Genomic DNA, 27,862 nt, shown 5'->3' with positions numbered 1-27,862 from the left:
CGATGACACAATCGCATGGGAAGGCTGAGTCAGAGGTCATACAAGATACTCCCCAATGGCCCAGGCTTTGAGGGCCAAGATGATGTCGCCTTCGCTTTATGCTTTGCACACCGAATAGGTCAGCAATATATGTTGGCCTTAAAAAACAGTGCCTGCGGCCCCCAGGCTGTCCCGGGAGGCAAGCAAGATCCAGGCATCACCCTGCAGGGAGGCAAGTGAGGGGGACACAGTAACAAGCGCTCACCAGTAATGTGGGTGGCTGGCCAGCCCTTCCACCGGCCCCTGGGCTACGGTTCCCTTTGTTTACAGTTCACCCCAGTGCTGGTTCCTCCAGAGCAGAGATGTGATGGGACCCCTCAAGCTACCTTAAAACAACTGCTCTCTCTAGAGGATGGGGAATCTTCGCTCGCAAAAATTCGAATCTGTGTTTCTCCATGTGGTTCTAAGTCAGTAAGAACCGAACTTCCTGCCATTTAGGAAGCATGTTCGGAAAGCCTAAACTTGTCAGGAAGCTGGAATCAGAGGGTTGTAAGTTAAGAAGGCAAGAAACAGACAGGAAAGGAAGCCTTAAATACCGTCCTTCAAAAGCATAGGAGGAAACACAGCAAGTGTAGGTGTTATGATTGTCATAGGAACTGAGTGAGGGTCACAGGTAGAGCAGTCTTTCTGCGCGCCGTCTACCCCTCAGATGTCACAGGAAGGCTGGGGTCTGCTCAAAGCCAGCATGTCTGCGAGGGGGGACCCCAGCTCTGTTGTGAACGTTGTTCCCCTTCATGTCTACCCCTGGGGTCAGTGGAACCAGACTTCTCTAGACTGCCTGTACTGAGGGATGGAGGAGGGGGGGTGGGTCCATGCAATAGCCCAGAAGAGGCAGGGGGCAGGCTGGGTTGGAGTGCAGCCCTGACCCCTTCCCCCTCTTTCTCCCCTCCCCCCACTGATCGTGCTCAGCCTGGGAGGGGGTTCTGGGGAGCAGAGCTGGCAGGACAGCCCTGCCAGTCGCCTTGTTAAGAAAACAACCAAGAACCCTGGGAAGGGTGGCTGAACGTTACCTGTATCAGACCCGTCTGAATCAGTGGAAAGCAGAGAAGAAATGAGAGAAGAAAATGGTATAAGACGGTAGCCAAACAGGTAAACTACTGGTCATTTTATTTTTCCTCTCAAAGCGATGACTTTCATTTTATTTTCCAATTAAAAAAACAATGTTTTCTCATCGTAGAGAACACAGAATCTTTCTGCCTGGCTCAAACATTCCCAAGTCTACTATTCCTTAGAGGGAAGCAGACGTCTGTCTCGCCCCATCTCCTTCGGGCACTGCTTGCAATGTGCTGTCCGTCCTTTCTCATGAGCAAACCCCTGGCTCTGAAGCATAGTCAGGATCTGGGCAAGGAGTTCTCTGGTTTTCTGTCTCCTTAGGAATGCTCTGCCCCATCCCTGCTGCCTTTCCCGTGTCCACATTCATTTTCAGGTAGGGCCTGAGGGCCACAGAGAAGGGTGTAAGTCATTCTAGAAATCAGAGGCAGCTTATACAATGGGCAGTAAGGCTGGTGTTGGCTGAGCCACGGTCCACTAGCCCAACTGCCCGTCTTTGGACTAAATATAGTTGCGACCATTGTCACCATAGAATGGCACATTTTCCTTTAGACATGAAATCTGTGATCACTTGAGGAAGACTCCTTGAGTAGAGAAATTGAACATCTCAGTGATGCTATGCACTGGCTGTCCTCCAATGACCTTGGCCACACCTCTGTCCCACACCGTGCCCCCCGGGGAGGCTGACTGCAGACCCCATAAGTGGCTTTGCTCCCTCTCCATGGATTTGGATAGCGGGAAACCCCAGCAGGAGATTGGAGGGGCTCAGGGAAGAGAGTGAGTTCAGAGTGTATATCCACCTGGCACCTTCACTGGGAGGATGCCTCAGACTGGCCCATGTCTGTCATCTAAAGGTCACTGCTCCTTTCAGAGTGACTCCCTCTCCTTCCACATTTTGGCAACCACTCCCTCCCTGTCCTTTGGGCTTCCTTACTCCTGACTCCAGGTTGCCAGGCTACCCCATTCGCTCTCCTCTACCTCGACCTTGTCTAAGGAAGGGTCCCTTTGTGATCAAATCCTCCATCTTCATGTGTGACATCTTGTTCCTGTTGAGATGCTCCAGACGATCACATGGCCACAACATAATACATTAAATTTCTCCTTTTTAAGAAGGTAAACTATATAGTAAGGCAAAATTGCATAGGGCAAAAGTAATATAAATATACTAAAAGCTCTCTTATGTATTATTAATGAACCCTCCTGTCACATATATCTGAATTCAAATTTGTTTTTCCAGTTCTGGGAGAACCTAGGGGAAGCCAGATCAAGAGTGCTTCAAATTATTTTCCTTTTCAAAGTTGACTTTGCATGACTTCACTCACCTGTGAGTCTGGAGGTTGGGACATGACCAGAGCCCAAACCGAGTGCTCTCTACAACCACTTAGCGATGCTTCCACTGGGCAACTTGAAGATACATTGGCTATGTTAACGCCAAAGGCAAATCTACTGACTGAGCCCAAGGAGAAAACTACACTGCTGAAATTGTTTTATTCAGCTTTCTAATCATAAGCTACTTGTTTATGTGAATCTAAGACCTGGCCATATTTTAAAGGTCCTCGATCCCCAGTGAGTGAGGGGTCTGCTGGATGAAGGAGTTACTCCTTCTCCTTCTGGACCACATTCTGAATTCCAGAGCCCAGAGTTCTCTACCCAGATGGACTTGAGTTCACTCAGAGCCTGCATAGCTCCCTTCACCCGTCGATCTTCCTGAGGGCATTGGGTGCTGTTAGAGTGAGCACCTGTAGGGGCAAGGAGTGGCCAACTGGAATTTGGGCAGGAATGTCGATGTGCATACCTGTGAGACTGCTTAAGATGCAGGACAGAGCCAGAGTGGAAAGAAAAGATGGATAAGGGCCGGAGACCAGCTCTCCTAATCATCTGTGTTCTGGAGTGTTCTTGGGGAGCTGACAATTTTAAATTTGAGCCTGGACCTTCTAGGTTGTAATGAAGGCATATTATAGTCATCAGTTTGTTGGTCTCCCTCTCTCCCTTTCTACCTCTCTTTCTTCCTTCCTTCCTTTCATGTATTTAATAGGTTCTTCTTCTTCTTTTTTTTTTAGCCTGCTTTAGAACTTCAAAATTTTTACACACATGATTATGTGGACTTTTGGGCTCTGCAAATATTAGGGATGGACCTATGTTTATATGTAATTAGTTTTCTTGAAATAGATAAAAGAATATTTAAGTCTGACTTCCTGGCCCTTCAAAGGACTGGGGAAATGTAATTCTCTACAACGACTCAAATCTGTTCCCACATATAACGAGTGATGGCCCCAGATCAGAAACTGATTTCCATGGAGCAGTGAGTGCTCTACGGTGATACGTGTGCATTGTTGTGGGGGAGTTCAGCCGGTGTCCTGCTGTTAAGAATGGTAAGTCTCAAAATATTCGTTCCAGTCCCAGAATTTGAAAACAATATAGAATTCATTCTCGATAACCATTTAGCCTGCTCAGAGAAATGCTCCTTTTAAATGCTACAGACAGAAAAGGATTTCTCTAGGTGGAACAAGTGGCGAGGTGGGTGCACCATTCTTCAAACACACTTTCAGAGTTCCGTGAGTTATAAAGCACTGGGACTTGGAGCTGGAGGTCTGCCTCAGTCTGAGGTAGGGCAAGCTTAGTTCTCGGTTGAAAAGAGAACTAGTGGCAACAGCTCACGGTGACCCAATACAGGAGAAGTTACTAAACACAGAATTCAGAGACCGTATTCATGATGACCCCCAACACTTCCATTTAGGGTAAGCAAAGACAATGTTGTCTTGGGGTACGTTCATCAGTGTGTTCAGTATAGGGTAACAGGTGACTCACCTATCTTGAAACGACCCATGTAGTAGATCTGGGTGCTGAGGGCGAGGGACACCAGGATATGGATTGCAGAGAAGATGACCCAGAACCACAGGTCATTTTTTCCAAACACCTAGGAGTAAAGATGCAAGTTACTTTCATCGGGGCTGTTCCCCACAGAACTCATGAAAATCATCCTGTCATGTATGCACACGGAGACAGACCCCAGCCGTGCATGCATTGTGGTGTCTCTCCCCGCCCCTAACTTCTGTGAGCTCACAGGTACCTTACTGCGCCAAAACGAATGGCTACCTGTGACAATGGGAGAGGAAAGAAATGGGGGAGACACCGAACAGCAACAATGAAAGGGCAACAGGTGTAGAGTTGGGGGCCAGTACTCTTCAAATAACTGCACCCAACCCACACATGTCCCTGCACATTCCATGAGTGGCGTCCACTCAGTCTCTGTCCGATCAGCTTGTCCCTCTCTACACCGATCTCATGTGAGTCAAGGCCCAGCTTGACGGCGAAACTCTACAGGGCTAGCTTTACAGGTGCCTCTTACATTATTAGAGATAACTACCTTGCTACGTCAGTAAAATACCATGAATTGACCCCCGATGGCCGCCTATCAGGAACCAAGGATTGCGATTCATTCAAACCTGTTCTCCTGAGGTCAAGCAAGCAAACAATGGACAACCTCCCAAGGGAGCATCCCCTAGGAAAGCAGGGCTGAAGGTGCTGGGGGCAGGGAGGTGGGCACGCACCACTCCGAGGACAGTGAGCGTGATGACCGCCGCGAAGGAGGCGTAGGCGGCGTAGGCGCTGGCATTGATGTCTGGGTGGCGGGTCTGGTAGAGCTTCAGCATGCAGAGGCCGGCAATCATGTACATGAAGGAGGTGTCTGAGGGCACACAGGAGGAGTGGAAACAGTCAGGACCCAGTGGGCCGCAGACAGATCCTCTCTCTGGAGCCTGGGAACCCCCTGCTCTCAGGCCCTGGAGTATTTGTCGCCCTCAGACTATGTGGAGACCTCCAACGGGACAGCCTCTGCCCCCACGTTCTCTAGCCAGACCCCACACATCCCCTTTCTAAAGCCCTCCGAGGCTGTTCCTACTTCATGGAAGCAAAGCATCCGATGACACGGTAAATAACCGACTATCCCCACTTGTGGAGGAATTTGTGTTTAAATGTTGCTGTTTAGCAGTTGTAACAGGAGCCCATACTGGTGACAATTAGGGAGCGGAGACAATAAAAAGCATCCTAGGTGGACTGGTAGGTCCTTATCAGCACCCTGAAATAGAACCGTGTTGATCACTGCTCAAACCCAGCTTTACAGCCAAGGGATGGAAAACAGCTAGAAATGAAATGTGGCATAGCTGCATGAGAAGTATGGAAATACAAATTCAAACAACAAGGCAATGTCCCATATTACCTAAGAATGTAGCGAAACATTTAAATGTCGGACAATAACATGTTCATGCTGATGTAGGGGAATGGGAACTCTCAGGCAGCTGGTGGAAGCAGGAATTCATACTCTGCAGAAACTGAGTATTTTAGCAATGGAAGATGCATAAGTCAGGTGACTCCAAAATTCTATGTCTAAGTGTCCCAGGGAACCTCCCCCACGTGTCCCACAAAGAGAACTACGTAAGGGTATTCACTGGACACTGTGTGCAATGTTTGGATGGTGCCCCATAAATGCAGTGCTCATATTTTTATTACAGAAGATGACAGTCCTTAAAAATGAGTGAACTGGATGTCCTTGATTCAATATTGGTAAATCTTGAAAACATATCATTGGGTGAAAAAAAAAGTTACAGAACAGAGTGTGATAACTAAATATTAATTTACTACAAATGTAGTAGAATTATAAAAACAAACTGGACTGATAAATATCAAATTAGTCATAGCTGTTGCCTCTGGGGAAGGGTGGAATAAATTTGGAAAGCAGTTCAAGGAACCTCAAACTTTATCACGGCGTTTTATTTCTTAAAAAGTAGATTCAAGGCAAATATTTTTAAAATGTTGGCATTTGTTCTGAGTGGTGACTGATAGGGTTCTCTACAGTTTTTTTCTATTAAAAATGTTTCTAACTAAAGAAAATTAAATGTGACAGCATTTCTGTGGTGTTCTGGATTCACAGACAGAGGCTAGAACACAAACATAAAAATGACTACTTTTTTAAATCCCTATCCTTGAGTATGGGGGTCACTGTTAATTGCCTACTACTAGCGTCAGTTCTTCCCCGCCTCCTTTCTGACAGCATATCAGTACTAACTCAGATATCTTCCCCATTTTCAATTCAGAAATTCATGCCTTTCCTATTTGTTTCAGCAAAGCTAACTCCAACTCCTGGTTCTACCAATGGGTCTCTTGGTCTAAAGGTAGTGCCCTGCCGTTGCCACCATGATCAGTGTACTAACCCATGCTTGAGCTAACCGTGGGCTTGTGACTATTTAAACTACTGAGGTATGGAAGAATGTCATCTGGGGGTTTTTGGCAAAGAAATTTCCTTGCTTTTAAATGAAGGCTTCTGGAAACCAGCTTGCTGCATCCACCAAACATCATGAAGTAGAGATGTGAAGCCAGGACTTACGGTAGCTATTTTTGCCATCATGAGTTTCCTGAAAGCTTGAGGATAAAATCAGCCTACAGGCCAAGCTCAGCCCAAGGCCTTGCAGAGAACTGGAGCCACAGCCACCTGATGAATCCATCGCAAGCCTTTCCCACCTTTGCACTTGCAGAAGGTGAGCTGATAATTGTCCTTATTATTTAATCCAGTTGAATTGGGCTTTCTATTATTTTCAACCCAAAGCAGTCTAATTGCTAAGCTAAGCCAAATTATACTAAGGGAAAATTCCTGTTTGTTGGAGGAGTCTATCTGCCCATTGCTCATCTGCAGCTCTAACCATGGGATTATCATTGAATGTTGAGCCTTTTGTAGTCCGAAAGGTGGTCAGAGAGAAAAGATGGCATGACCCATGAAAACCATGTTCTGTGAGGAGGTGCCCTCAAATCACTTTAGCTCACATAAAATATCATTCAATTCTTGCTTACATTTGGGAAGGGTCCCAGGACAGCACTCCTATAACTCAAATCTGTGTGGTTGATGGAAATTCTAATTACCGAATTGGAAGTTGGAGTAATTAGGGCAGACGTGGTAACAAGCACTGAGCACTCCTTCCATCATCAATGCAATACCCATTGCATAGAAAACACCAAAGTGTTTAGGAATCCCATATTCCTGAAAGAGGAGAGAGCATGGTCAGTGGAAAGACACCAACTGGTGATATAGCCGTACAATCTGGAAACCCAAGCTTCTGGCCTCCTGTTATTCTTTTCCTGTAATCCAACACCACACAATCCAGCCATACGTCCCTCCCCTTTGTAGATACAGTTCAGAACCATGACCCTTCCTAGCTCCCACATCTGATTTGGCTGCCCTCTCCTCACCATGGCAAAGATGTCCTTGGCTTCCAGGGCTCTGCGATGGAGAATGTCCCTGCGCAAGACTATCAGCAAGAAGAGGAAGCCCAGGAGCACATGGCCCAGGTTACTGAGAATGTTGTTGAAGGCACTAAGGGATAAGAGGGAAACCATGAGAGAGTCCAGGCGATCCAAGAGATTTGGAGAATGAATGCACACATGAACGAGTGTGTGAGTCCTCTCAGCATCCCACGTTTTCTGCCCAGCCTTCTCATCAGATTTCACGACTGGCAAATCATCAGAGATCATCTTTAGCCTTACTCCTTTATTTTAGGATGCCTAGCCTGTGATAATGTGTCTGTCGGTTTCTGCCCTGGATGCCTGATTGGCTTCCCTGATACCCACTCAGTCCTCTCTTATCCCGAGGACTGGCATGGAATGAATCCTGGGAAACAGCTGCTTCAGGGATGGGCAGCTTGGCCGAGGGTCTCAGCTGCGCTCTGAGAGGGAATTCTCACAGCTGGACCCATGCTGTGTGTGTCAATATTCAGCTCTCTAATGGTGAAGTGTCAGCTGGTCATAGCCAGCTGCTTTATTTCAGGAAACTGAGGCTGGTTTAATTCTGGAACAAGAAGTCTGGCTCCCAGCTGCCAGACGAATGCTCTTTCCACTTCCCCATGTTCTGGAGGGCAGAGCATGGCCTTGGAGGCAGCAGGCCTGGGTTTGAGTCCTGACATCACTGACAGGTGAAGAACCTCCCACAAGGCCTTATCTTTCTAAGCCTTAGCATCTTCATCTGAAAGTGGAAGTAATGATAATCCTATGCAGTTTATGAGGTTGTTCAGTGGATTAATGTACGAGGAACTCATGTGCATGGATGAGTGTCGTTACATCTAGGACCTAATCTTTTCGAAACATCCCTGCCCTCTTCTTAGCTGGTTATTCTTAGGACTCTCTCCTGAGGCCCCTATACGGGAATGAGAGGAGCACATCTGGTCTCAAAACTTCTAGATTTCATCCCTCTTAACCTCAACTGGGGTAGTTTTCCATGGTTGTTTTTAGTATTTCAAAAAACTGACATTTCATCATCTAGAAAGGCATCTCTAAGTGCCTCACGCGCAACCAGAGGGCAGGGCTCACCTCAGGACGCCCAGGGGGTGAGCACAGAGGAAGTTGTAGTAGCAGATGTCCTGATTGCCAGTGACATTCGCCACCTGCAACATCAAGAGTGAGAAGAGGAGATGCAGCGTTTCTCCATCTGCTGAGCCCAGCCTGAGATCACAAAACGCGGGCCCTGCTCACAGTGATTTACCATGGAAGCAGTGTTCCTTCTCAGCAGGGGATGGGTCGTGGTTTGCCCTCCTCACACAGCACAGGGTTATTAGGACCGTCATGCTATGTTCTATTTTCTAGATGCGTGTTGGGAGGGTACAGAGCTGTCCCATCCTGTGCGCAGAAGTGATAAACCACAGGGCAAGGCGACGTGAGGGGGGATGTGTTCAGTTTTCTGTCTTTATCACCATCTCTAACGTTAAGAACCTTCCCAGACCATAGCACAGCTCTATCTTCAGATAGGGCCCTGGAGATTAGAAGCAGTGGTGCCCAAACCTCATAAGAGTCCTCACCCTTATTGCATTATTAGGTAGGGAATTGGCTAAATACTATTAGACCATTGGCTTTCAAACTTGGCTGTACACTAGACTCACTGGGGGTTTAATCAATACGGGTGCCTGTTCTATTCTCAGAGACTTGGATCTAATTTGGTATAGGGTAGAGCCTGGACATCAGGATTTAAAATCTCCCCAGGTGATTTTGATGCACAGCTGTTTGGGAGACACTGTATTAGAAACACTGTCAGCCTTATCCTTTCAAAGCAGGATTTCTGTGTGTAATAAACACTGGAGAAGGTCATTATGGGATCTGGATCCTAAGGTTCTATGAACTATGAGGAGGATTCTCAAGCTGCTTTAATTACTATCTTTGTTTATTTGTTTTTACTTAATTTTTGTTCTTATTTTATATTTTCTAAATTTGAATATCTTACTAGTTTTGTAAAGCTGTTTTTAGTTTTATAAGAGGGCGCAGGCTAAATTACACACCGGGTTTCTTTGTTTTGGTCTGGAACTTATTTACTCTATTCATTACCCCTTGACAATCAGAAGTTCAGCCTGGTAAATGACAGATATAGTTGCTAGATATTATGACTGAAAGAGCATCAAGGGATACCTTCGATTTGGGTGACAAAATAATACAAGAGGTCTCAAGCCCTTCTGTGATAAACAGTTGGGAACTAGATATAAAGGTCCATCAAAGATGAAGCAATGGACAGGTCCAGTTGGAACTGAAATGGGAAATTCACACTTGAACTGAGCTCAAGTGATAGATACCTTTCTCTGTAAGTCATAGCAAAGATCTCTCCCTGCGGTATGAAACTGGGATTCTGGGATCTGGGCAGCACTTACTGTCTGGTAGGTGATGACCAGCTGGATCACAGGCAGCGCATAAAACACAGCAATGGTGATGATGTTCCTAAACAGGCAGAAAGAACCGGAAATAGTTGTTTCCAAATTAACAATGAATCTTTGCCCAATTTTTTTTTAAAAAAGAATCCTTCCACCTCATAACTCCTTAGTTCACTTGTAAACGTAGTTAGAAACTGATTATAGAGCTCCTGTCTCTGCAGCATCCCGCTACTATAATCACTGGTAAAACTATAAATAACACTTGCTTCTGCTTTACCTAAATTATGGATGAGGGCCTTTTCCTTTAGAATGCTGTCTGATTAAAAGTGACCAGAGTGTAAGTAATGGGAGATGGAGTATATGAAGGGATATGGCTCTCTAAGATACCTTAGTTCCAAAATGATGGTCCCACTATGAAATTCCGCGGGGCCCCCACTGCCCCTGCTTCCCTGGGATATCTGTACCCAAGTAAAATGGCAGCCCTCCGGAGAAAAGTATGGAAGAACTGTCACAGCATCAGCTTGGGATTTCTGAGCAGGGGTCAGTGGTGCGAGGGTGTCACCTGCCAGGCAGCTCAGCCTCTCCGTTTGGAGAGAAGCTGCATCTAGGTGCTTGACCACCACAGGTCTGTTTATCACCTGCTGGGGTACCATCTCCCTTTCAGGCAGGGTGAGAAGACAGAATACATACTAAGAACATAAAGCCTCCAGTGTAGTGCCTCTCATGGAAGATAGTGACATGTTATTGTTATGTTGTCTTTCTAGAAATGGGAGTTGATGTGCTCCCTAAACAAAAGGGTTTCTACTACCATTCTCATTTTTCCTTTTATTTATTTTTTTTCAAGATTTTATTTTTGTCAGAGAGAGAGTGAGTGCACAAGCAGGTGGGGCGGGAGAGGGAGAAGCAGGCTTTCCGCTAAGCAGGGAGCCAGATGTGGGACTCAATCACAGGACCCTGAGACCGTGACCCAAGCTGAACTGACTGAGCCACCTAGGTGCCCCAACTTTGTATGTCTTTAATTTAGGACTGGTTGCCTTTTATTGTTATTTTTGTTTTTCTTATAGAATGTGGCATGAATTCTCAAAACATCTATACTTTTGCTTCATTAAATGGAAACTGGTACCATAAGTGATTGTGGCTTTTACTAAGAAAACTGCCATTTTACTCAGGGAACCATGGTCCCAATAGTCATCTACTCACCAAAAATAAATCTTATATTTTTTGCTGACAATTCTCCGGTCCTTCCTGGACAGATCTGACAGGTAAAGGAACATCTAGGGTATCAAATAAAAAGAGAGTGCACAACTGTACGTGGCAAAGATACATAGGAGAGCTTTACAAAATTTCAATCCAATCCCTCACTAGGGATTAAAATGATTTAATAAAACTTTTCTTTCAATTTTTCCCTCCACAGCACCTCAATAAAAATCCTAGCATTTTCTCTGAAATATTAAGAATTGGCTGATGTGGAAAATGTATTGGGAGTCTCAGATGCTTCATATATCTCAGGAATGGGTTTTCAGTTTTCAGAGATGTCCACTGTGTGATTCCTGAATGACAGGATTGAAATTAGACAACCTGCTTTCATCTCCTTTACTGGCTACAACCCAATATAATAAATATACGCCAGAAAGAAATGAGCTTTATTCCTGGAGGACGATATGTGCAAAACCAGGGAGTTTCCCCGGGTATACCCCTCAGTGAACCTCTACTTCCATCTGCTGGAACTCTTCTGCCCTTCTGGTCCTCAGTCAGCCACTTCAGACCCTGAGTGGTGTTGTTTAAAGTTTTATTTACTCAAGTAATCTCTACACCCAACGCGGGGCTTGAACTTACAACCCAGAGATCAAGAGTCCCATGCCCTTCCGACTGAGCCAGGCTGGTGCCCCCAGACCCTGAAGACTGGGAACAGATTGCAGTGTTCTAAATGCTCTCGCTTCCTTCTTCCAGAAAGAGATGCTAATTAGCCGAGTATTGCTTTTAGTCTGTATTTGTGTTTTATCTCAAAAGCCCTCATGGAAGTTTGGTTTTCCCTTGCAAGGAAAAGAGAGGAAACGGAGTTTTGCTGAAGGTGTGTTTGTTGAACTTTCTTTCCGCCTTCACCCAGAGTTTGGTCAGGCAGAGGTACCTTGGTCCGAATAACATTCTTGTCACTCTCAATGTCTGGCATGGTGTCGAAGTCACTCTCCTCCACAGAGCTGTCTGTGTCTGACTGGCACGTCTGCCCGCCATCGGAGGAGGACATCTGCCTGCCAGGACTGGAGCTTGACTCCTCTGAAACAGAGAAAACTCAGCTGCCTTCCAGAGTGAGTACCATGGAGCCCATTCCTCTCTGCAAAAAGGCACAGTGCTGACTCATTCTTGAAAATGTTGTGTTGAAAAATGAACTCCTTCCCCACAACACATGTTCTTTCTCTTAATTCCTTCTCAGTGGACTTCTAATTTTCCTCTTCTCCTATTTTTTTATATTTACATTGTCTATTTCTAGGGCCAAATACATATTAAGAACATAAAGGCATTTGCTCTGATAAGGTATTTGGATGCACAAAATAAGATGATGTTTATATGTCATGTTTCATATTTTAAAATAGGAACATAAATATATAAACATGTACATGCATGGTTCTATAGGGCATCTTCCACATGTCTGTGTAAGCACACACATATCCAGGGGCTATATATTGCTCATGGATAAAGTATGTGTACACCGAGACCCCCCACATGCTGCATCTATGATTACAGCATGAGAACACCACTCTCAGGAAGAAGAATCCTTGTGTTCTTGTGAATGTTTCCCAGAGCAGATGGGAATTTGTGCAGCTTGATGAGTCCATGAGCAGAGCCTACCTTCCACTTTATTTCTTTGGTTCAGAGAATTAAACACACACACACACACACACAAACACACACACACACACACACACACACACACACACTCCCCTGTTCTTGCAGAGCCAGAAATAAGTAGCCTGCACGAAACCCACATGCTTCTCCAAGCTTCAGCACACGGAACAGAGTAAAGACTCTCAGCCCCTTTGCCCTGACATTTTAAATGAATCATTCATAGACCCACAGGAATTCTGTCTCTTTCAGGCCATGCAATGAACACTGGGGGGTTGCGATGTGAATGACTAGGTTCAGTTATGAAGTTAGCCAGAAAGAGCAATTGTTTGCCTACGGCCATGTTCACCTGCAGCAGAGCCTTAGTCTTCTGATCGCCCCCACTCCACTGAAATCTGAGAATGAAACAGCTCGTCAATTGATGTCGGGCTCCCTGACTTGACTCTGACACACTGTTCATGCACTAAACTCAGGCTAGGTCTGAAAGCACCCCCACGGGGACCTTGGGGGTTGATGGCAGCAGCCACGGAAGGGAATTCTGCTCACGTGTGGCTGGCACAGAAGAACAGAACTGGAGAGAGTTAGAGCTGGAAGGAGCCTCCCAGATCACCCTTATAAAGGCACATCTTATAAAGAAAAGACAACCTTACAGGATGACCGCATCACGCACTCTCACAGTCAGTAGTGGCTGGAGGGCCCTTTATATCCTATTCTCTGGAGAATTAGGAAATACTTCAACGAATGAACTCATTGTAGGAAATACCTATGGCCCCATAATTGCTTCCTTCAGGGGTGCCGGCAGCAATGGGATGGGACGCCACCATGTTTTCAGAGCCTGTTGGAAAGAAACACAGAGAGGCCAACACTTAACGTCCAGTTGCCAAAACAAAACAACACAACTCTAAGTAGTCTGAATAATCAGATCACAACATTTTGAACTTGATTTTCTTTTTACTCGAATATAAGACTCACTGAACTTGACCTGTGGGCCAAATCTAGCCCACCACCTGTTTTTGCCTGCCTCTTTTTTTTTTAGACTTTTATTTGCTTTTTCAGTTTTTTTCTTATTTTTACCTCTTTTTGAATAATTTCCATTCTTTTATATGTATATATATACATACACATGTATGTATATATACTCACACATATATGTGTATGTATATGTATATGTATATAGATATAGTTTGATTTCTTTCGTTCTATTTTATTTTTATTTCTTTTTTTTTAAAGATTTTTTTTATTTATTTGACAGAGAGAAATCACAAGTAGTGGAGAGGCAGGCAGAGAGAGAGAGAGGGAAGCAGGCTCCCTGCTGAGCAGAGAGCCCGATGCGGGACTCGATCCCAGGACCCTGAGATCATGACCTGAGCCGAAGGAAGCGGCTTAACCCACTGAGCCACCCAGGCGCCCCTCTTTCTTTCTTTTTTTTTAAATTAACATATATTATTAGCCCCAGGGGTACAGGTCTTGTTTTTGTCTGCCTCTTGAAGTAGGAATGGTTTTAAAATTTTAATGGTTGGGGAATGAAATCAAAAGAAGAGTTCATGACAGGTAAAAATTATATGAAATTCAAATTCCAGTGTTCATATATGAAGTTCTATGGAAATAAAGCCACGGTCATTTGGGTTCGTCTATGGCTGCCTTTGGCTATAGTGGCAGAGTTGAGAAATGGCGAGAGAGACGTCTGACATGATTTGCTCTTTGACACTTTACAGGGAAAAAAAATCCCTCCTGGTTTCTGCCTGAAGGGACTGCAGGATCCCAAGAACAAAGGAGCATAGGTCTTGAAATTATTTTGAGGAAGGCCACCACTGAACAGAAACACGGAATTAAAGCACTGTAATTTGGATGTTTTTAAAATAGCATTTAGCAGTACCCTATCTGCAGGATGAGCCCAGATAGGGAGGAAATTACTCCACTCCTCAGAGCAACCAATGATGACAACTGAGCTGGGGATGAGGAAGAATGTGAGATATTTTGAGAGAGATTTCTGGATCTGCTGCCAAATGTCTGTTGGCAGGGAGAGAAAAATCGAATAAGATAACGTTCCTCAAATGTTTCCATTGAGGTTCTCCTGGTAGCAGCCCAGGGAGCGACCTCGTTCCTAAGTCTGGTGGTGTCCTCTGGAGCCAGGCCACCGCAAGCATCGGAGGAAAACATCTCCCGACGGTCTCCTTGGTTATGAGGCAAGATGCTCTTCAGTGAGTTTATCCACCTCTGAGGATTAGGCAGAGCTGAACAAGGAGAGGAGAAGCCACAAACAAGCAGCCTATCTAGGATGTTTCTCTAATGCTACAATGCTACAATGTTTCCAGGAGCCACCCTGGTCTGTGGAGATGCAGGAGAATATGTCTTCACTGCCTCCTGAGCTTTGTCCAAGATCTGGGATGTTATCAGGTTGGTGGGAATCACAATATTGTATCTTTCTTCTGAGGTGAGGTTGCTTGTATCACATTCCAGTCAAAAAAAAAAAAAAAAAAGAGTCTGTGGGTTAACTGGTCAGTCTGGTATACTGTTGCAGGGAAATACATTTTCAGTGAAGACACATAACTGAGGATAGTCTATAACAACCTCATTGTAAATATCTTTCCATTTCTTCATAGAAAATACACCTCCTTACAGCTTACGTTCCTGCCCTAATACATAATACGTGGAACCAAAAGCCTCCAACAGTTCATCTCTTGTCACAGCCAGCTCTCCTCACGCACCTCATACACTTCCTCCCACTGGTGGGTAATAAAAACATTACAAACAAGCCAACTTGTAGGCTATATCATGTTTTTAAACTCTTGGTGTGTCCATTCCTTTTCTTCATGAAGAAAAAGAATTAAATCCTGAGTTCCAAATATTTAGCCGGGTGATAAAAGATGGCCTGGGAGACTCCATTTCCTTCCTCCTTTTGGTAGCTTAGCCAAGAGTGGGCTCAGCTGGACAGCAAGGCCTTTGGCTAATACAGCAGTCCTGGTGGGCAAGGCTGTTTCCAGGCCCTCAGAATGCAGACTCCCTGGCACTGTCCCCAGGCCTGGGGATTCCTTGATCTGTGTCTTATGACTTCAAGAGAGTAGATGTTGCTTGGCCCTTCTTGGGCTCACCCGTAAATATGTAACATGGTGTCAACACCCTCTATGCTTTTCATCCAACTTCAAGGCAAAGAAGGAGGTTATTTGCAGATGCTTAAGTATGAAATACTAAATTTTTTGTGTGTGCAATAGCAGTGTCATGTGGAAACGTCGTGTACAATTTGATGGGCTCTTTGACCTAGGACAGATTTGGCCATAGTTAAGAGCACAGAGCTTTGCTGCTGCGACTGCTGACCGTAATGAGTCCCACTTACTATTCCCACATCCACTAGTACTGCTACTGTAACCCATGCTCCCGTTGCTGTTACTACTGCTGTGCTTGCTGCTGCTACTACTAACAACAACTACTACTACTACTGGCCAGTGTTTACTGATAACTTAGTGTATGTCAGACATTCTTTGAAGTTCTTTGCAAGAATTTACCCTTTTAATTTTTCAATAGCCCTATGAGGTGGGTAGTGTGACCACCATTTTAAAATAACATAAGGGAGACACTTGAGAAATCAAGGATTTGCCCAGAGTTCCTCGGACAGTGTATGGAAAGAGGTTCATTGCATTGGTTTCAGTTAAAACTTATCTTCTTCTTTTGGTGGGGTGGGGGGGGAGAGAGAGAGAGAGAGAGAGAGTGTGTGTGTGTGTGTGAGCAGGGGGAGGGTCAGAGGGAGAGGGGGAGGGAGAATCTTAAGCAGACTCCACGCCCAGCATGCAGCCTCACTTAGGGCTTGATCTCCTGACCCTGGGATCATGACCTGAGCTGAAACCAAGAGTCAGATGCTTAACCGACTGTGCCACCCAGGTGCCCAAAAACTTTTCTTCTTCTTCTTCTTCTTTTTTTTTTTTTAAAGATTGTATTTATTTATTTGAGAGAGAAAAGGAGGATATGAATGGGGGGGAGGGGAGCAGGGTAGAGGCAGAGAGAGAGAGGGAGGAGCAGACTCCCTACTGAGCAGAGAGCCTGACACGGGGCTCAATCCCAGGACCCTGGGATCATGATCTGAGCTGAAGGCCTGGTGCCCCCAAAATTATCTTCGTAACTGAAAAATAATACAGGGATTTTCCTTCAAGATATGAATATCAATTGTGTTACTTTCACAGAGTGCCCAAGAATATCTTTCAAAAGAGACAAGGAGGTTGAGACTTATTTGCATCTCCACTATAGCAAGCTGATACTTTAAAGACATATCTAAGCACAACCTTTGCTTTTTAGGTGGTCTGCTGCTGCTTGCCGATGATGCTCTACTGGGTCAGGCTAGTATCTTCTGTCTAGTTCACTGTGGGGGGTCTCACAGAAACCATGGTGATGGGCTCATCCCAGGTGATGTGGTCTTTTACATTTCCCTCAGTGTCTTTCACATTTTTCTCTTTCCGAGCTTAAACTCACTCTTTTTAAAACTTTCTATTCAAGTATAATTAACATACAGTGTTATACTAGTTCCAGGTGTACGACATGATTAGACAATTCTATACATAACGGGTGTTTATCATCAGTGTGCTCTGAATCCCCATCACCAGCTTCACCCAACCGCCCCCCCCCACCTCCCCCGGCGACCGCCAGTTTATTTTCTGTATTTAAAAATCTGGTTTTTTAATTCATCTTTTTTTTTCTTTGTTCGTTTGCTTTGTTTCTTAAATTCCACAAATGAGTGATATCATATGGTATTTGTCTTTCTCTGACTGACTAATTTCACTCAGCATTATACCCTCTAGATCCATCGATGCGAATCTTGCGAATGGCAAGATTTCATTCTTTTTTACGGCTGAGTAGTATTCTTTTTCTTTTTAAAGACTTATTTATTTATTTTAGAGAGAGAGTGTGCGAGGGGGAGAGACAGAAGGGGGAGAGAGAATCCTGAGGCAGACTCCCTGCTGAGCATGTAGCCCGATATGAGGCTCAGTCTTACCATCCTAAGATCATGACCTGAGCAGAAACCAAGAGTCAGTCACTTAAAGGACTGAGCCCCCCAGGCGTCCCTGAGTAATATTCTGTTACACACACAAACACACACACACACACACACACACCCCACAGCTTCTTCATCCATTCATCTACCTATAGACACTTGGGCTGTTTCCGTAATTTGGTCATTATAAATAATGCTGCAAGAAACATAGGGGTACATGTAACATTTTGAATTATTGTTTTCATTTTCTTTGGGTAAATGCCCAGTAGAAATTACTGGATATATGATAATTCTATTTTTCAATTTTTTGAGGAAATTTCCTACTGTTTTCCGCAATAGCTGCACCTGTGTGCATTCCCACCAACAGTGCATGAGGGTTCTTTTTCCTCCACATCATTACCAACACTTGCTGTTTCTTGTGTTTTTTATTTTAGCCATTCTGACAGTATGACAGGTATCTTATTGTGGTTTTCATTTGCATTTCCCTGATAATGACTGATGTTGAGTATCTTTTCATGTGTCTGTTGGCCATTGGATGTCTCCTTTTGGAGAAATGTCTGTTCATGTCTTCTACCCATTTTTTTTAAAAGATTTTATTTATTTATTTGTCAGAGAGAGAGAGAGAGAGCTCACAAGCAGGCAGAGTGGCAGGCAGAGGCGGAGAGAGAAGCAGGCTTCCTGATGAGCAAGGAGCCCAATGTGGAACTCGATTCCAGGATCCTGGGATCATGACCTGAGCCAAAGGCAGCAGCTTAACCGACTGAGCCACCCAGGTGTCCCTCTTCTACCCATTTTTAATTGGATTATTTGTCTGGGTTTTTTTTTTTTTCCCTTTGGTGTTGAGTCATATAGGTTCTTCATATATTTTGGATATAATCCCTTATTGGATAAATCATTTGCAAATATCTTCTCCCACTCAGTAGGTTGTCTTTTTGTTTTGTTGATGGTTTCCTTTGGTGTGCAGAAATTTTTATTTTGGTGTAGTCCTAAGAGTTTATTTTTGCCTTTGTTTCCCTTGCCTAAGGAGACATAGCTAATGTTGCTATGGCCAGTGTCAAAGAGATTACACTTTATGTTCTCTTCTAGAAGTTTTATGGATTTAGGTCTTTAATCTATTTAGAGCTTATTTTTTGTGTATGGTATGTAGGACAGTGGTCCAGTTTCATTCTGTTGTATATAGCTGTCCAGTTTTCCCAGCACCATTTGTTGAAGAGACTTTTTCCTTTTTTCACGTGTCATTTTTGCACCAGTACCAGATTGTTTTGATCACTACGGCTTTGTAGTATATCCTGAAATCTGGGATTGCGAAAGCTCCAGTTTGGGTCATCTTTTTCAAGACTGCTTTGGCTATTCAGGGCCTTCTGTCGTCTATACAAATTTTAGGATTATTTGTTCTAGTTCTGTGAAAAACGCTGTATTTTGATACGGGTCAACTCTGTGGCTTTAAGCTCCCTCTTTTTAACCATCAGCCTACATCCTTTAAAAAAGATGTAATTAAAAATATTAAATGTGTAAAGAATAGGTAGAGAATGACACTAAAATCGTAACACCCACAATTTGGGGCATTTTGATGTTACTGAGAAGCCCTCTGCTCTGAGAAGCAGAACTGTGCCTAGGAAAAGGCTTGAGTCTGGTGATGGTTTGTGGGAAGTAGTATTTTTGTGGGAGTGAACAAAGGAAGAAAATAACACAAAAGCTAAGATCAAAGCAAGCGAGCAAATAAAACGATCCCTGTTTTGTGAGGTGAAACTTCATTACAAAGCAAAAGCCAGCTGCGTGGGTCTGTTCAGACTCGGAGGTGGTACTGCCTTTGATACTCAGCTCTGGCTTGTAACTGAGCGGGCGGTGGTTCTGATACAGTCGCGGGCCGCAGTTTCCACTGGGAGGCGGCTGCAATGCCCCGTGTAGCTCTATGAGGGACAACAGCATCAGCATTTTCATGGTACTACAGTGGCCCGCACACAAAGATGTGTTAACTCAGTGGACATCTACAGGCTCAGCTTAAATATGAGATTGGCCAACATTGGATAACAGTATTCTATTAATTTTTCTAACATTTAAGGACTTCATGGAATGCAGAAAACCAAAGCGTTCTCTCCCAAACTTCAAATATACTTGATGCTCCGTAAGGGGAGTTATATACTTATATTTAACTCTCTATGGTATTCAGAAAGAATTAAACACAAAATATCAGTTTATAGGACAGACCAAGATGTTCTGGCTGGGAGTAAGTAAACATATAAAGTTGTGAATGAGCTCATCTTAATGAAGAAACTTGTTCTGGCATCTTTTTTTTTTTTTTTTTCCTGAGCACAAACCCTTTGCCATCTGTTTACTTTGTTAACATTGCATAAGATATGCTCACATGCTGGCTTTTTATGTTGAATGCTCAGTGTGAGGAGAAAAACCTCACTTTGAGCACGTTTGGATCTTTCAGAGGCTTCATATTTATAATTGTCCTGTGTTCTTCTGTCTCTGGACTCAGGAGGTCGGAAGCTGAAGAGGGAGTCAGAAATGACACGAACTCACTGCTGAGAAATTTCAGTTTTATGCCAACAGGCTACCTATCCCCAAAGTCTCAAAAGTTGGGGAGAGAGTTCCCGTCCAAGATGGCAACGTGGGAAGACACTGAACTTACCTCCTCCACGCACACACCAAATCTGCACCTATTTATAGAGCCATTCCTCCTGAAGAACCGAGGGCTGACTGAGCAGCTTCTGCACAGCTAAAGATAGAACAGCAGGAAAAACAAAGCCGCGCTAATGCGAACAACCGGCCCTGGAGGAACTGGGGCGGCAGGGATAGTTCTGAGGGACGGGGAGCAAATCCGTCTGCCTTGGGGGCATAGACAAAAGCCCTGGTTTAAAAGGGCAACTAGAATAGAAAAGATCCAGCCTTAGAACTCCTCCAATGATGGGAGCGCTCCTGGAACTCTCTCTGCGGGGAGGAGCTGGCATGGGCCTCGGTTCACGGTCCCCCCACCTGGAGAGCGCACAGGGGGCAGAGGCCTTGGGGCCTCAGAGCTGACCTGCCTCCTCAGTGCACATTAGTTTGAGAGCTTCTCTCTTCAGAAAGATACATAAACTTTAAATATAAACAGGGATTCCCCGAGTGGCTTAGTTGGTTAAGCATCTGCCTCCGGCTTGTGTCATGATCCTAAGGTCCTGGGATCGTATCACACATCAGGCTCCCTGCTCAGCCGGGAACCTGCTTCTCCCTCTCCCTCTGCTGCTCCCCTTGCTTGTGCTCTCTCTCTCTGACAAAATAAATCTTTACATATATATATATTTGTTAAATATATATATATATATATTTATCTTTAGTAACTTTATATATATATGTGTGTGTGTATATATGTATATATATATGAACAATACATGTGAAGCCTTTCTACTCTATTAAAATTTGCCACCAATATTAAGCTTATCTATAAAGAGAATATTTGTGAGGAAAAAAAAAAAAAAGACAGGCATCCTGAGTCCCCACTGACAATCTGGGTAAAATCTCCTGTTTTGGTCTTCCTTTTAACCTGTCAATAGTCCATAACCACACTCCCAGAGTTCAGCACGGAGAGGAAGATACACACGTCCTGCTCACCTGGTCACTTTGTCATTACCCCACTCCCCTGCCATCTTCCTCCCACCATCCTACTGGGCTGAGTGAAGTGGGCTGCTTCTCTCTTGTAAGAGTTTTCCCTGCCTCATCTTCTTCTTGTGGCAGCATTTGTCCTCTCCCTTTCAGACGTCTGGGTCCGCACTGATCTGGGTGGATCCCAAGTCTAATGGGATCCTCCTTCCCTTTCATATAGTACTCCTAGCTTTTGCGCTGGTTACCAGTGCCTCTGCTATTCCCTGTAGCTCTGATCTCCACTGATCTTCCTGTAGCCCCCACAGTTGCATGGATATGGGACCCCTGGGAGAGAAAGGCATTTCTGTATCCTCGTTCCTCGGCAAGGCAAAGCCCCCCAATATCTCACCTTAGCTTTCAGATAGATAGTGTCCCTCACTTGCTTCTGTCTCTTGCTCCAGGCTGGTTTCTCAATGCTCCCTTTGATGGGCTTTAAAGAGTTGCTAACTAGGGGCGCCTGGGTGGTTCAGTGGGTTAAGCCGCTGCCTTCGGCTCAGGTCATGATCTCAGGATCCTGGGATTGGGCTCTCTGCTCAGCAGGGAGCCTGCTTCCTTCTCTCTCTCTCTCTCTGCCTGTCTCTCAGTGTACTTGTAATTTCTCTCTGTCAAATAAATAAATAAAATCTTAAAAAAAAAAAAGAGTTGCTAACTAGTTTTTTCCTAGGGTAGACTGTGTCTTCTCTGCTCTTGTCTTCGGCATCTAGGTCTTGTTTCACTTGTGGTCATGGGCCATCTTTCCGAGATAGCCTGTCTGCATAAAAAAGGCTCCTGACCTTTCCCTATTTCAAAGCGCTTTGTGGTGAGCAATCCTATTCCCTACTTCCTAACTAAGCTGGGATTTTTGGTCAGGTATCCTCACCTGGCAGTCCGGGTGTTTAAGTCAGATATTCTCAATTGGGGCTGTAGAGGTGGGGAGGCCATTCTGTCCCCAAGATGACGTTTGGCAATGTCTGGAGACATTTTTAGTTGTCATGAGGATGGCGTGTACTACTGGTTTCTACTAGGTAGAGGTGAAGAATGCAGTTAAACATCCTAGAGGGCACAGGACAGTCTCTAACAACAAAGAATTACCTGGCCTGTAACATTAACAATGTAAGTTTGAGAAACAGGTCTTAGAGGAAGAAGATCTAGTTCTGTAAGTAGGCTTGATTGATCTGCAGGTAAATCTACTCCTTTGCAGTGACTGATTTAACAATAAGTCAATGATCCACTCTACACCAGTGAAATATGAGAAGTTCCCGGGTGCTCCTGAAAAAGTCCTTCCTTTCGGACATTTTCAGGCGAGGGTGTCAAACTAATTCACCTCACATCAGCACTGGAAGTAAAGCAGAGTCAAGGGAAGGCAGGGAAAGGGACCAGAGCCACCAGACTCAGTCAACCCTGAAGCCCACCCTTCTGCTCAACTTGCAAAGGGAGGAGCCTCTTTATTATTTAAGCATGTTTTGAGCTCTGTTTTGTTGTTATTTGCAACCATGTGAATCCTAACCGATGCATCTTTACTTTCTTTCTCCCTCTCCCCCTTCTTCCCTCCCTCTCTCTTTCTCCCTCCCTTCCTCTTTTTCTCTCTCTTTCTCTCCCTTCCTTTCCTCTCCTCTCCTCCTCTCCTTCCTGCCTTCTTTCTATCACTCACTCATGCATTCATTCATTTCTGCTTGTCACCTGAAGGGTGCCTGTAGCTTGTAGCTAATTTTCAGAGCCTTCTTGATCTTGGATAATGATCTGGCTGAGGACTCAGTTCTGCCCCCTTATATTGAACTGTTCAGGAAACTCTTCCAAACATGGAAATTCCTTATTATTATTACAATATTATCATTACAATAATTTGAATTACAATAATAAAATGTCTTCACTCATAAAATAAAAATAACAGACCCTTCTTTCACAGAGCACCAATGGCATCTGATTAGTAAGGCTTTCTAAGTTCAGTGGAGACCTAAACTAAGAGTAGAACTTGGAGAACACCAGAAGAAAAAGGATGAGATCCAGAGAGAAGACAGATTCACTTACACATTTTATGAATACAAGGGAAAGTAGGACTTCAAATTTTAAAGACACTAGAGCAGGTGTCCTTTCACAGTTGAAATGTTATCAAAACCAATTGCCTGGGTGGCTGGAAAAATAAACATGCTAACATTGAGGAAGACAAAAAATCAAAGGAAGGCAGGAGAAGCAGCCCTTCAGCAGAGTGAGAAATGTTTCTGCTGGGTGTGTAGGGGACGGGTTTGTGTCTTTCTAATATTCTGCGGGCTCATTTAAGTACAGAAAACACAGAACTAAATATCTGCTGTATGTGACTTAAAAATCAAGTTTCATTTCATCGTTCCTTTTCCAAATAAGCACTCTATGCCAAAGAACTTACAAACACTGAGTAACTCACACTGATTTAGACATTTACAAAAGATATAAACTTCCAGTTATAAGATAAATGAGTCCTGGGGATGTAAGATGCCGCTTGGTGACTGTAGTTCATGCTACTTATCATATATTTGAAAGTTCCTAAAAGAGTAGATCTTACAAGTTCTCATCACAAGAAAAAAAAAATTGTAACTCTCTGTGGTGATGGATGTTAACCAGACTCACGGTGCTGATTGTTTTGCAGTATATACAGATACCAAATCATTGAGTTCATACCTGAAACTTACACAGTATTACTGGTCAATTATTTCTCAATTAAAAAAATGAGGACAGTTAAAATTTTTAAAGACTTGATAAAAAGATAAGGTAATTGAATTCCTTTGTTCAATTATCAGACTGGAGGAAAGGGCATCTTACGATGGTCAAATAATCAAAGAGTTATTATACTCTTTATTATACTAATTAGTTTCAAACATTTCAGGTTTTTAGCTACGTGAACAAAAAAAAGCCTCTTTCTCAATTTGGGAAAAGTGAGCTCTGTATTAGAGTTGACACAATAAATTCTTACTTTTGTTCACAAGTCAGTTTGGGGACAACGATTTACATCCTAGAAAAGACTCAACTTTTAAAAAAAGATGAATGGCTGATAAATGGTATGGATAACTGCAAGGGACACTCTGAGCAAAGGTTTTTAGCATGAGCTCCACAGCTCAGTAATTACCAACTGTGAAAACTGCTTCTCACTAGCTCTGCTTTCTGTAGAAAGAGTGCAGATTAGATTACTCTGTGGGAGAGGACGAGAGAGAGTTTGGAAATTGGGCAAAGAGAGAAAAGTACCACCAAATGGGATGTTGCCACACACTCGATAATCATTTGAATTTGAAACCAGGGTTTTTCTTACCATCACTGGAACCAAAGCTTCCATCGATGGATTTTCTTTGAAACCTGTAAACAAACGCACACACATGCTTCTAAGATAGTGAAAACCTCGGCCTTTTACTTTTGTTCCCCATAGACTTTGTTGCCGAATTGTCTGCTAGAATCTCTTAAAAATGAGCCTTTGCATGTGGAGAAACTGGCACCCTGACACACTGCTGGCCGGACTGTAGAATGGTGTAGCCACTTTGGAAAACTCTTTGGCAGTTCCTCAGAAAGTTAAACATAGACTTATCATATGGCCAATTCCACTCCTAAGCATGTTTCTACGTGCATAAATTCATTAATTTATTCCCAGATTCCTTTATTTTCAGATAATTCACACACCATAAAGTTCACCCTTCAATGTGTACATTTCAATGAATTTTAATATGTTCACAAAACTGTGCAATTATGCAAATGAGTGGCTCGGTTAGTTAAGCGTCTGCCTTCAGCTCAGGTTATGATCCCAGGGTCCTGGGATCGAGTCCTGCATCAGGCTCCCTGCTCAGTGGGAAGCCACTTCTCCTTCTCCCTCTACCTGTGCTCTCTCTCCAACAAACAAACAACAAACAAATAAATAAATCTTTTAAAAACCCACAATACTGTGCCACTATCACTATTATCTAATTCCAGAAATTTCCATCACCCCCCAAATTAAAAACCTATTAGCAGTCACTCCCCAATACCCACTTATGTACATTTCAGACAACCACAAATCTACTTTCTGTCTCTATATATTTGCCTGTTCTGGAAGTTTCATGTGAACCATACTAAATGTCTTTTTTCGACTGGCTTCATTCATTAAGCATAATGCTTTCAGAGTTTATCTATATGTAGCATGAATCAATACATCAGTCTTTTATGATTGAATAATACTCCTTTGTATGGTACACCATGTTTCATTTATTTGTTTACACTCGGACATTTGGTTGTTTCCATGTTTTGGTTGTCAGGAATAGCACTGCTATGAACATTTGAGTACAAGTTTCTGTGTGGATATTGAATTTTCTTGGGTATACCTAGGTACGGAGGTGTTGGGTATTAGGTAACTGTATTTTTCTTTTTTTTCAAAACTTTCCACAGTAGTATTATAGCAGGAACTATTTTGTATTCCTACTAGCATTGTGTAAGGTATCAATTTCTCCACAACTTTACCAACTCTTGTTGTTTTCCATTAAAAAAATACTGTAGTCATCCTAGTGGATAAGGAGTGGTATCTCATTGCTGTTTTGATTTACATTTCCCTGATGGCTGATGATGTTGAGCATCTTTTCATATACTTGTGGGCCACTTGTTTATCTTCTTTGTAGAAATATCTATTCAAATCCTTTGCCCTTTTTATTTATTTTTCTTTGTATCATTGGCTTATAAGAATTCTTTATATAGTATGGATACTAGACTCTTAACAGATATGCGTCACAAACATTTTCTCCCATTTTGTGTTGTGTTTTCACTTCCTTTTTAAAAAAATTTTTTTAAAAGATTTTTCTTTATTCCACAGACAGAGATCACAAGTAGGCAGAGAGGCAGTCAGAGAGGAAGGGAAGCAGGCTCCTTATGGAGCAGAGAGCCCGTTGCAGGGGCTTGGTCCCAGGACCCTGAGATCATGACCTGAGCTGAAGGCAGAGGCTTAACCCACTGAGCCACTTCCTTGATAGGCCCTTTAAAGGTACAGAAGTTTTGGGGTTCCTGAGTGGCATAGCCGGTTAAGCACCTGACTCTTGGTTTCAGCTCAGGTCATGATGTCAGGATTGAGAGATGGAGCCCCATGTTCAGCTCTGCGCTCAGTGGGGAGCCTGCTTGAGATTCTTGTTCCCTCCCCCTCTGTCCCTCCAGCTCCCATTCTCTTTCTCTCTCTAAAATAAAATAAATAAATATTTAAAAAAAAGAAGAAGAAGAAGAAGAAGAAGAAGAAGAAGAAGAAGAAGCAGCAGCACAGAGGTCCCTGTGTGGCTCCGTTGGTTAAGCATCTGCATCAGTTCAACTTATCCCACATCAGGCTCTCTGCTCAGCAGGGAGTCTGCTTCTCTCTCTCCCTCTGCCTGTTGCTCCCTCTGCTTGTGTTCCCTCTCTCTGTCAAATAAATAAATAAAATCTTTAAAAAAATTTTTAAAAAGTACCAAAGTTTTAATTTTGATGAAGTCTAATTTATCTATATTTTTTCTTTTGTTACTTATGCTTCTGGTGCCCTAAGAAACTATTGCCTAATCCAAGGTTACAAAAGATTTACACCTATGTTTTCTTCTAAGAGTTTTATAGATTTAACTCTTATATTTAGATCTTTGATCTGAGTTCATTTTTAAAAAGATTTTATTTTATTTAAGTTTATATTTATTTTTTAAAGATTTTATTTATTTATTTGACAGAAAGAGAACAAGTGGGCTCAGTGGCAGGCAGAGGCAGAGGGAGGCTCTCTGCTAAGCGCCATGTGCGGCTCGATCCCAGGGCCCTGGTATCAAGACCTGAGCCGAAGGCAGCCACTTTAACTGACTGAGCCACCCAGCCACCCCCCAAATTTTTTTTCTTAAGTAATCCTTACACCCACTGTGGGCCTTGATCTCATGACCCAGAGATCAAGAGTCACGTGCTTTGCTGATTGAGCCATCCAAGCACCCCTTGAGTTAATTTTTTCCTATGGTATAAGGTAGGGGCAAAACTGTGTTCTTTTTCAGGTTGATACCCAGTTGTCTCAACATTTGTTGGAAAGAATATCCTTTCTCCATTGAATTATCTTGGTACCCTTATTAAAAATAGGATCATAGATGTAAGGAGTTTATTTCTAAACTCTCGATTCTATTCCATTGATTTATATGTCTTTCCATATATCAGCACCAAAGTTTTGATTATGCAGCTTTGTAGTAAGTTTTGATATCAAAAGGTGTAAGACCTCCCGTTTTGTTCTTGTTCTTTTTTTTTTTTTAAATGACTATTTTACCTATTCTGGGTCCCTTGCATTTCCCTATGAATTTTTAGATCAGTTTGTCAGTTTCTGTAAGAAAGTCAGCTGGGACTTTGATAGGGATTGTTTTGAATCTATAGATCAGTTTGGGGAGTATTGTCCCAATGTGTTTTAGTTTCTGTTGCTGCTGTAAAAAATTATCACAAACTTAATGGCTTAGAATGATATAAATTTATTATCTTACAGTTCTGGATGTCAGAATTCCAAAATGCATCTTATATGGCTAAAACCAAGGTAGCAAGCAGGGCTGTATTCCTTCCAGACTCTCCTGGGGGATTACACTTTTCCTTGCCCTGTCTAGCTCCTAGAGGCCACCTGCATTCCTTGACTCATAGCCCCTTCCTCTACCATCAAAGTGCACTGCTCCAACCTCTGCTTCCATTATCACATCTCCTTCTGCCCTTGACCCACTTGCCT

At 43.4% G+C, this 27,862-nt stretch overlaps 1 protein-coding gene across 11 annotated transcripts in view; it reads right to left on the bottom strand.

Annotated features, from left to right (window-relative positions):
- Positions 1 to 27,862, bottom strand: part of SIDT1 (SID1 transmembrane family member 1) — a 97,823-nt gene that overhangs the window by 11,230 nt on the left and 58,731 nt on the right. For 8 of the 11 annotated variants that reach the window (XR_006609096.1, XM_045088400.1, XM_013060930.2 and 5 more), the window contains 10 exons: positions 24,470 to 24,513; positions 13,369 to 13,440; positions 11,893 to 12,038; positions 10,965 to 11,038; positions 9,765 to 9,831; positions 8,443 to 8,516; positions 7,330 to 7,453; positions 7,003 to 7,120; positions 4,641 to 4,777; positions 3,898 to 4,006 (listed from right to left, as the gene is read on the bottom strand). Coding sequence is in view for 10 of the 11 variants with exons in the window: in XM_045088400.1 (XP_044944335.1) it covers positions 3,898 to 4,006; positions 4,641 to 4,777; positions 7,003 to 7,120; positions 7,330 to 7,453; positions 8,443 to 8,516; positions 9,765 to 9,831; positions 10,965 to 11,038; positions 11,893 to 12,038; positions 13,369 to 13,440; positions 24,470 to 24,513 (965 nt within the window). In the remaining variant the exon portion in view is untranslated. Of the gene's footprint in view, positions 1 to 2; positions 1,065 to 1,118; positions 1,473 to 3,897; positions 4,007 to 4,640; positions 4,778 to 7,002; positions 7,121 to 7,329; positions 7,454 to 8,442; positions 8,517 to 9,764; positions 9,832 to 10,964; positions 11,039 to 11,892; positions 12,039 to 13,368; positions 13,441 to 24,469; positions 24,514 to 27,862 lie in introns of those variants that run through there. The other 3 variants (XM_045088401.1, XM_045088403.1, XM_045088404.1) reach the window with 3 other exon arrangements.

The sequence above is a fragment of the Mustela putorius genome, unplaced genomic scaffold (genome assembly GCF_011764305.1).
Source record: "Mustela putorius furo isolate JIRA1106 unplaced genomic scaffold, ASM1176430v1.1 tig00003834_pilon_pilon_pilon, whole genome shotgun sequence".
NCBI lineage: Eukaryota > Metazoa > Chordata > Mammalia > Carnivora > Mustelidae > Mustela > Mustela putorius.
The sequence above is the reverse complement of the archived record's forward strand: the minus strand, read 5'-3'. Positions and strand labels throughout refer to the sequence as shown.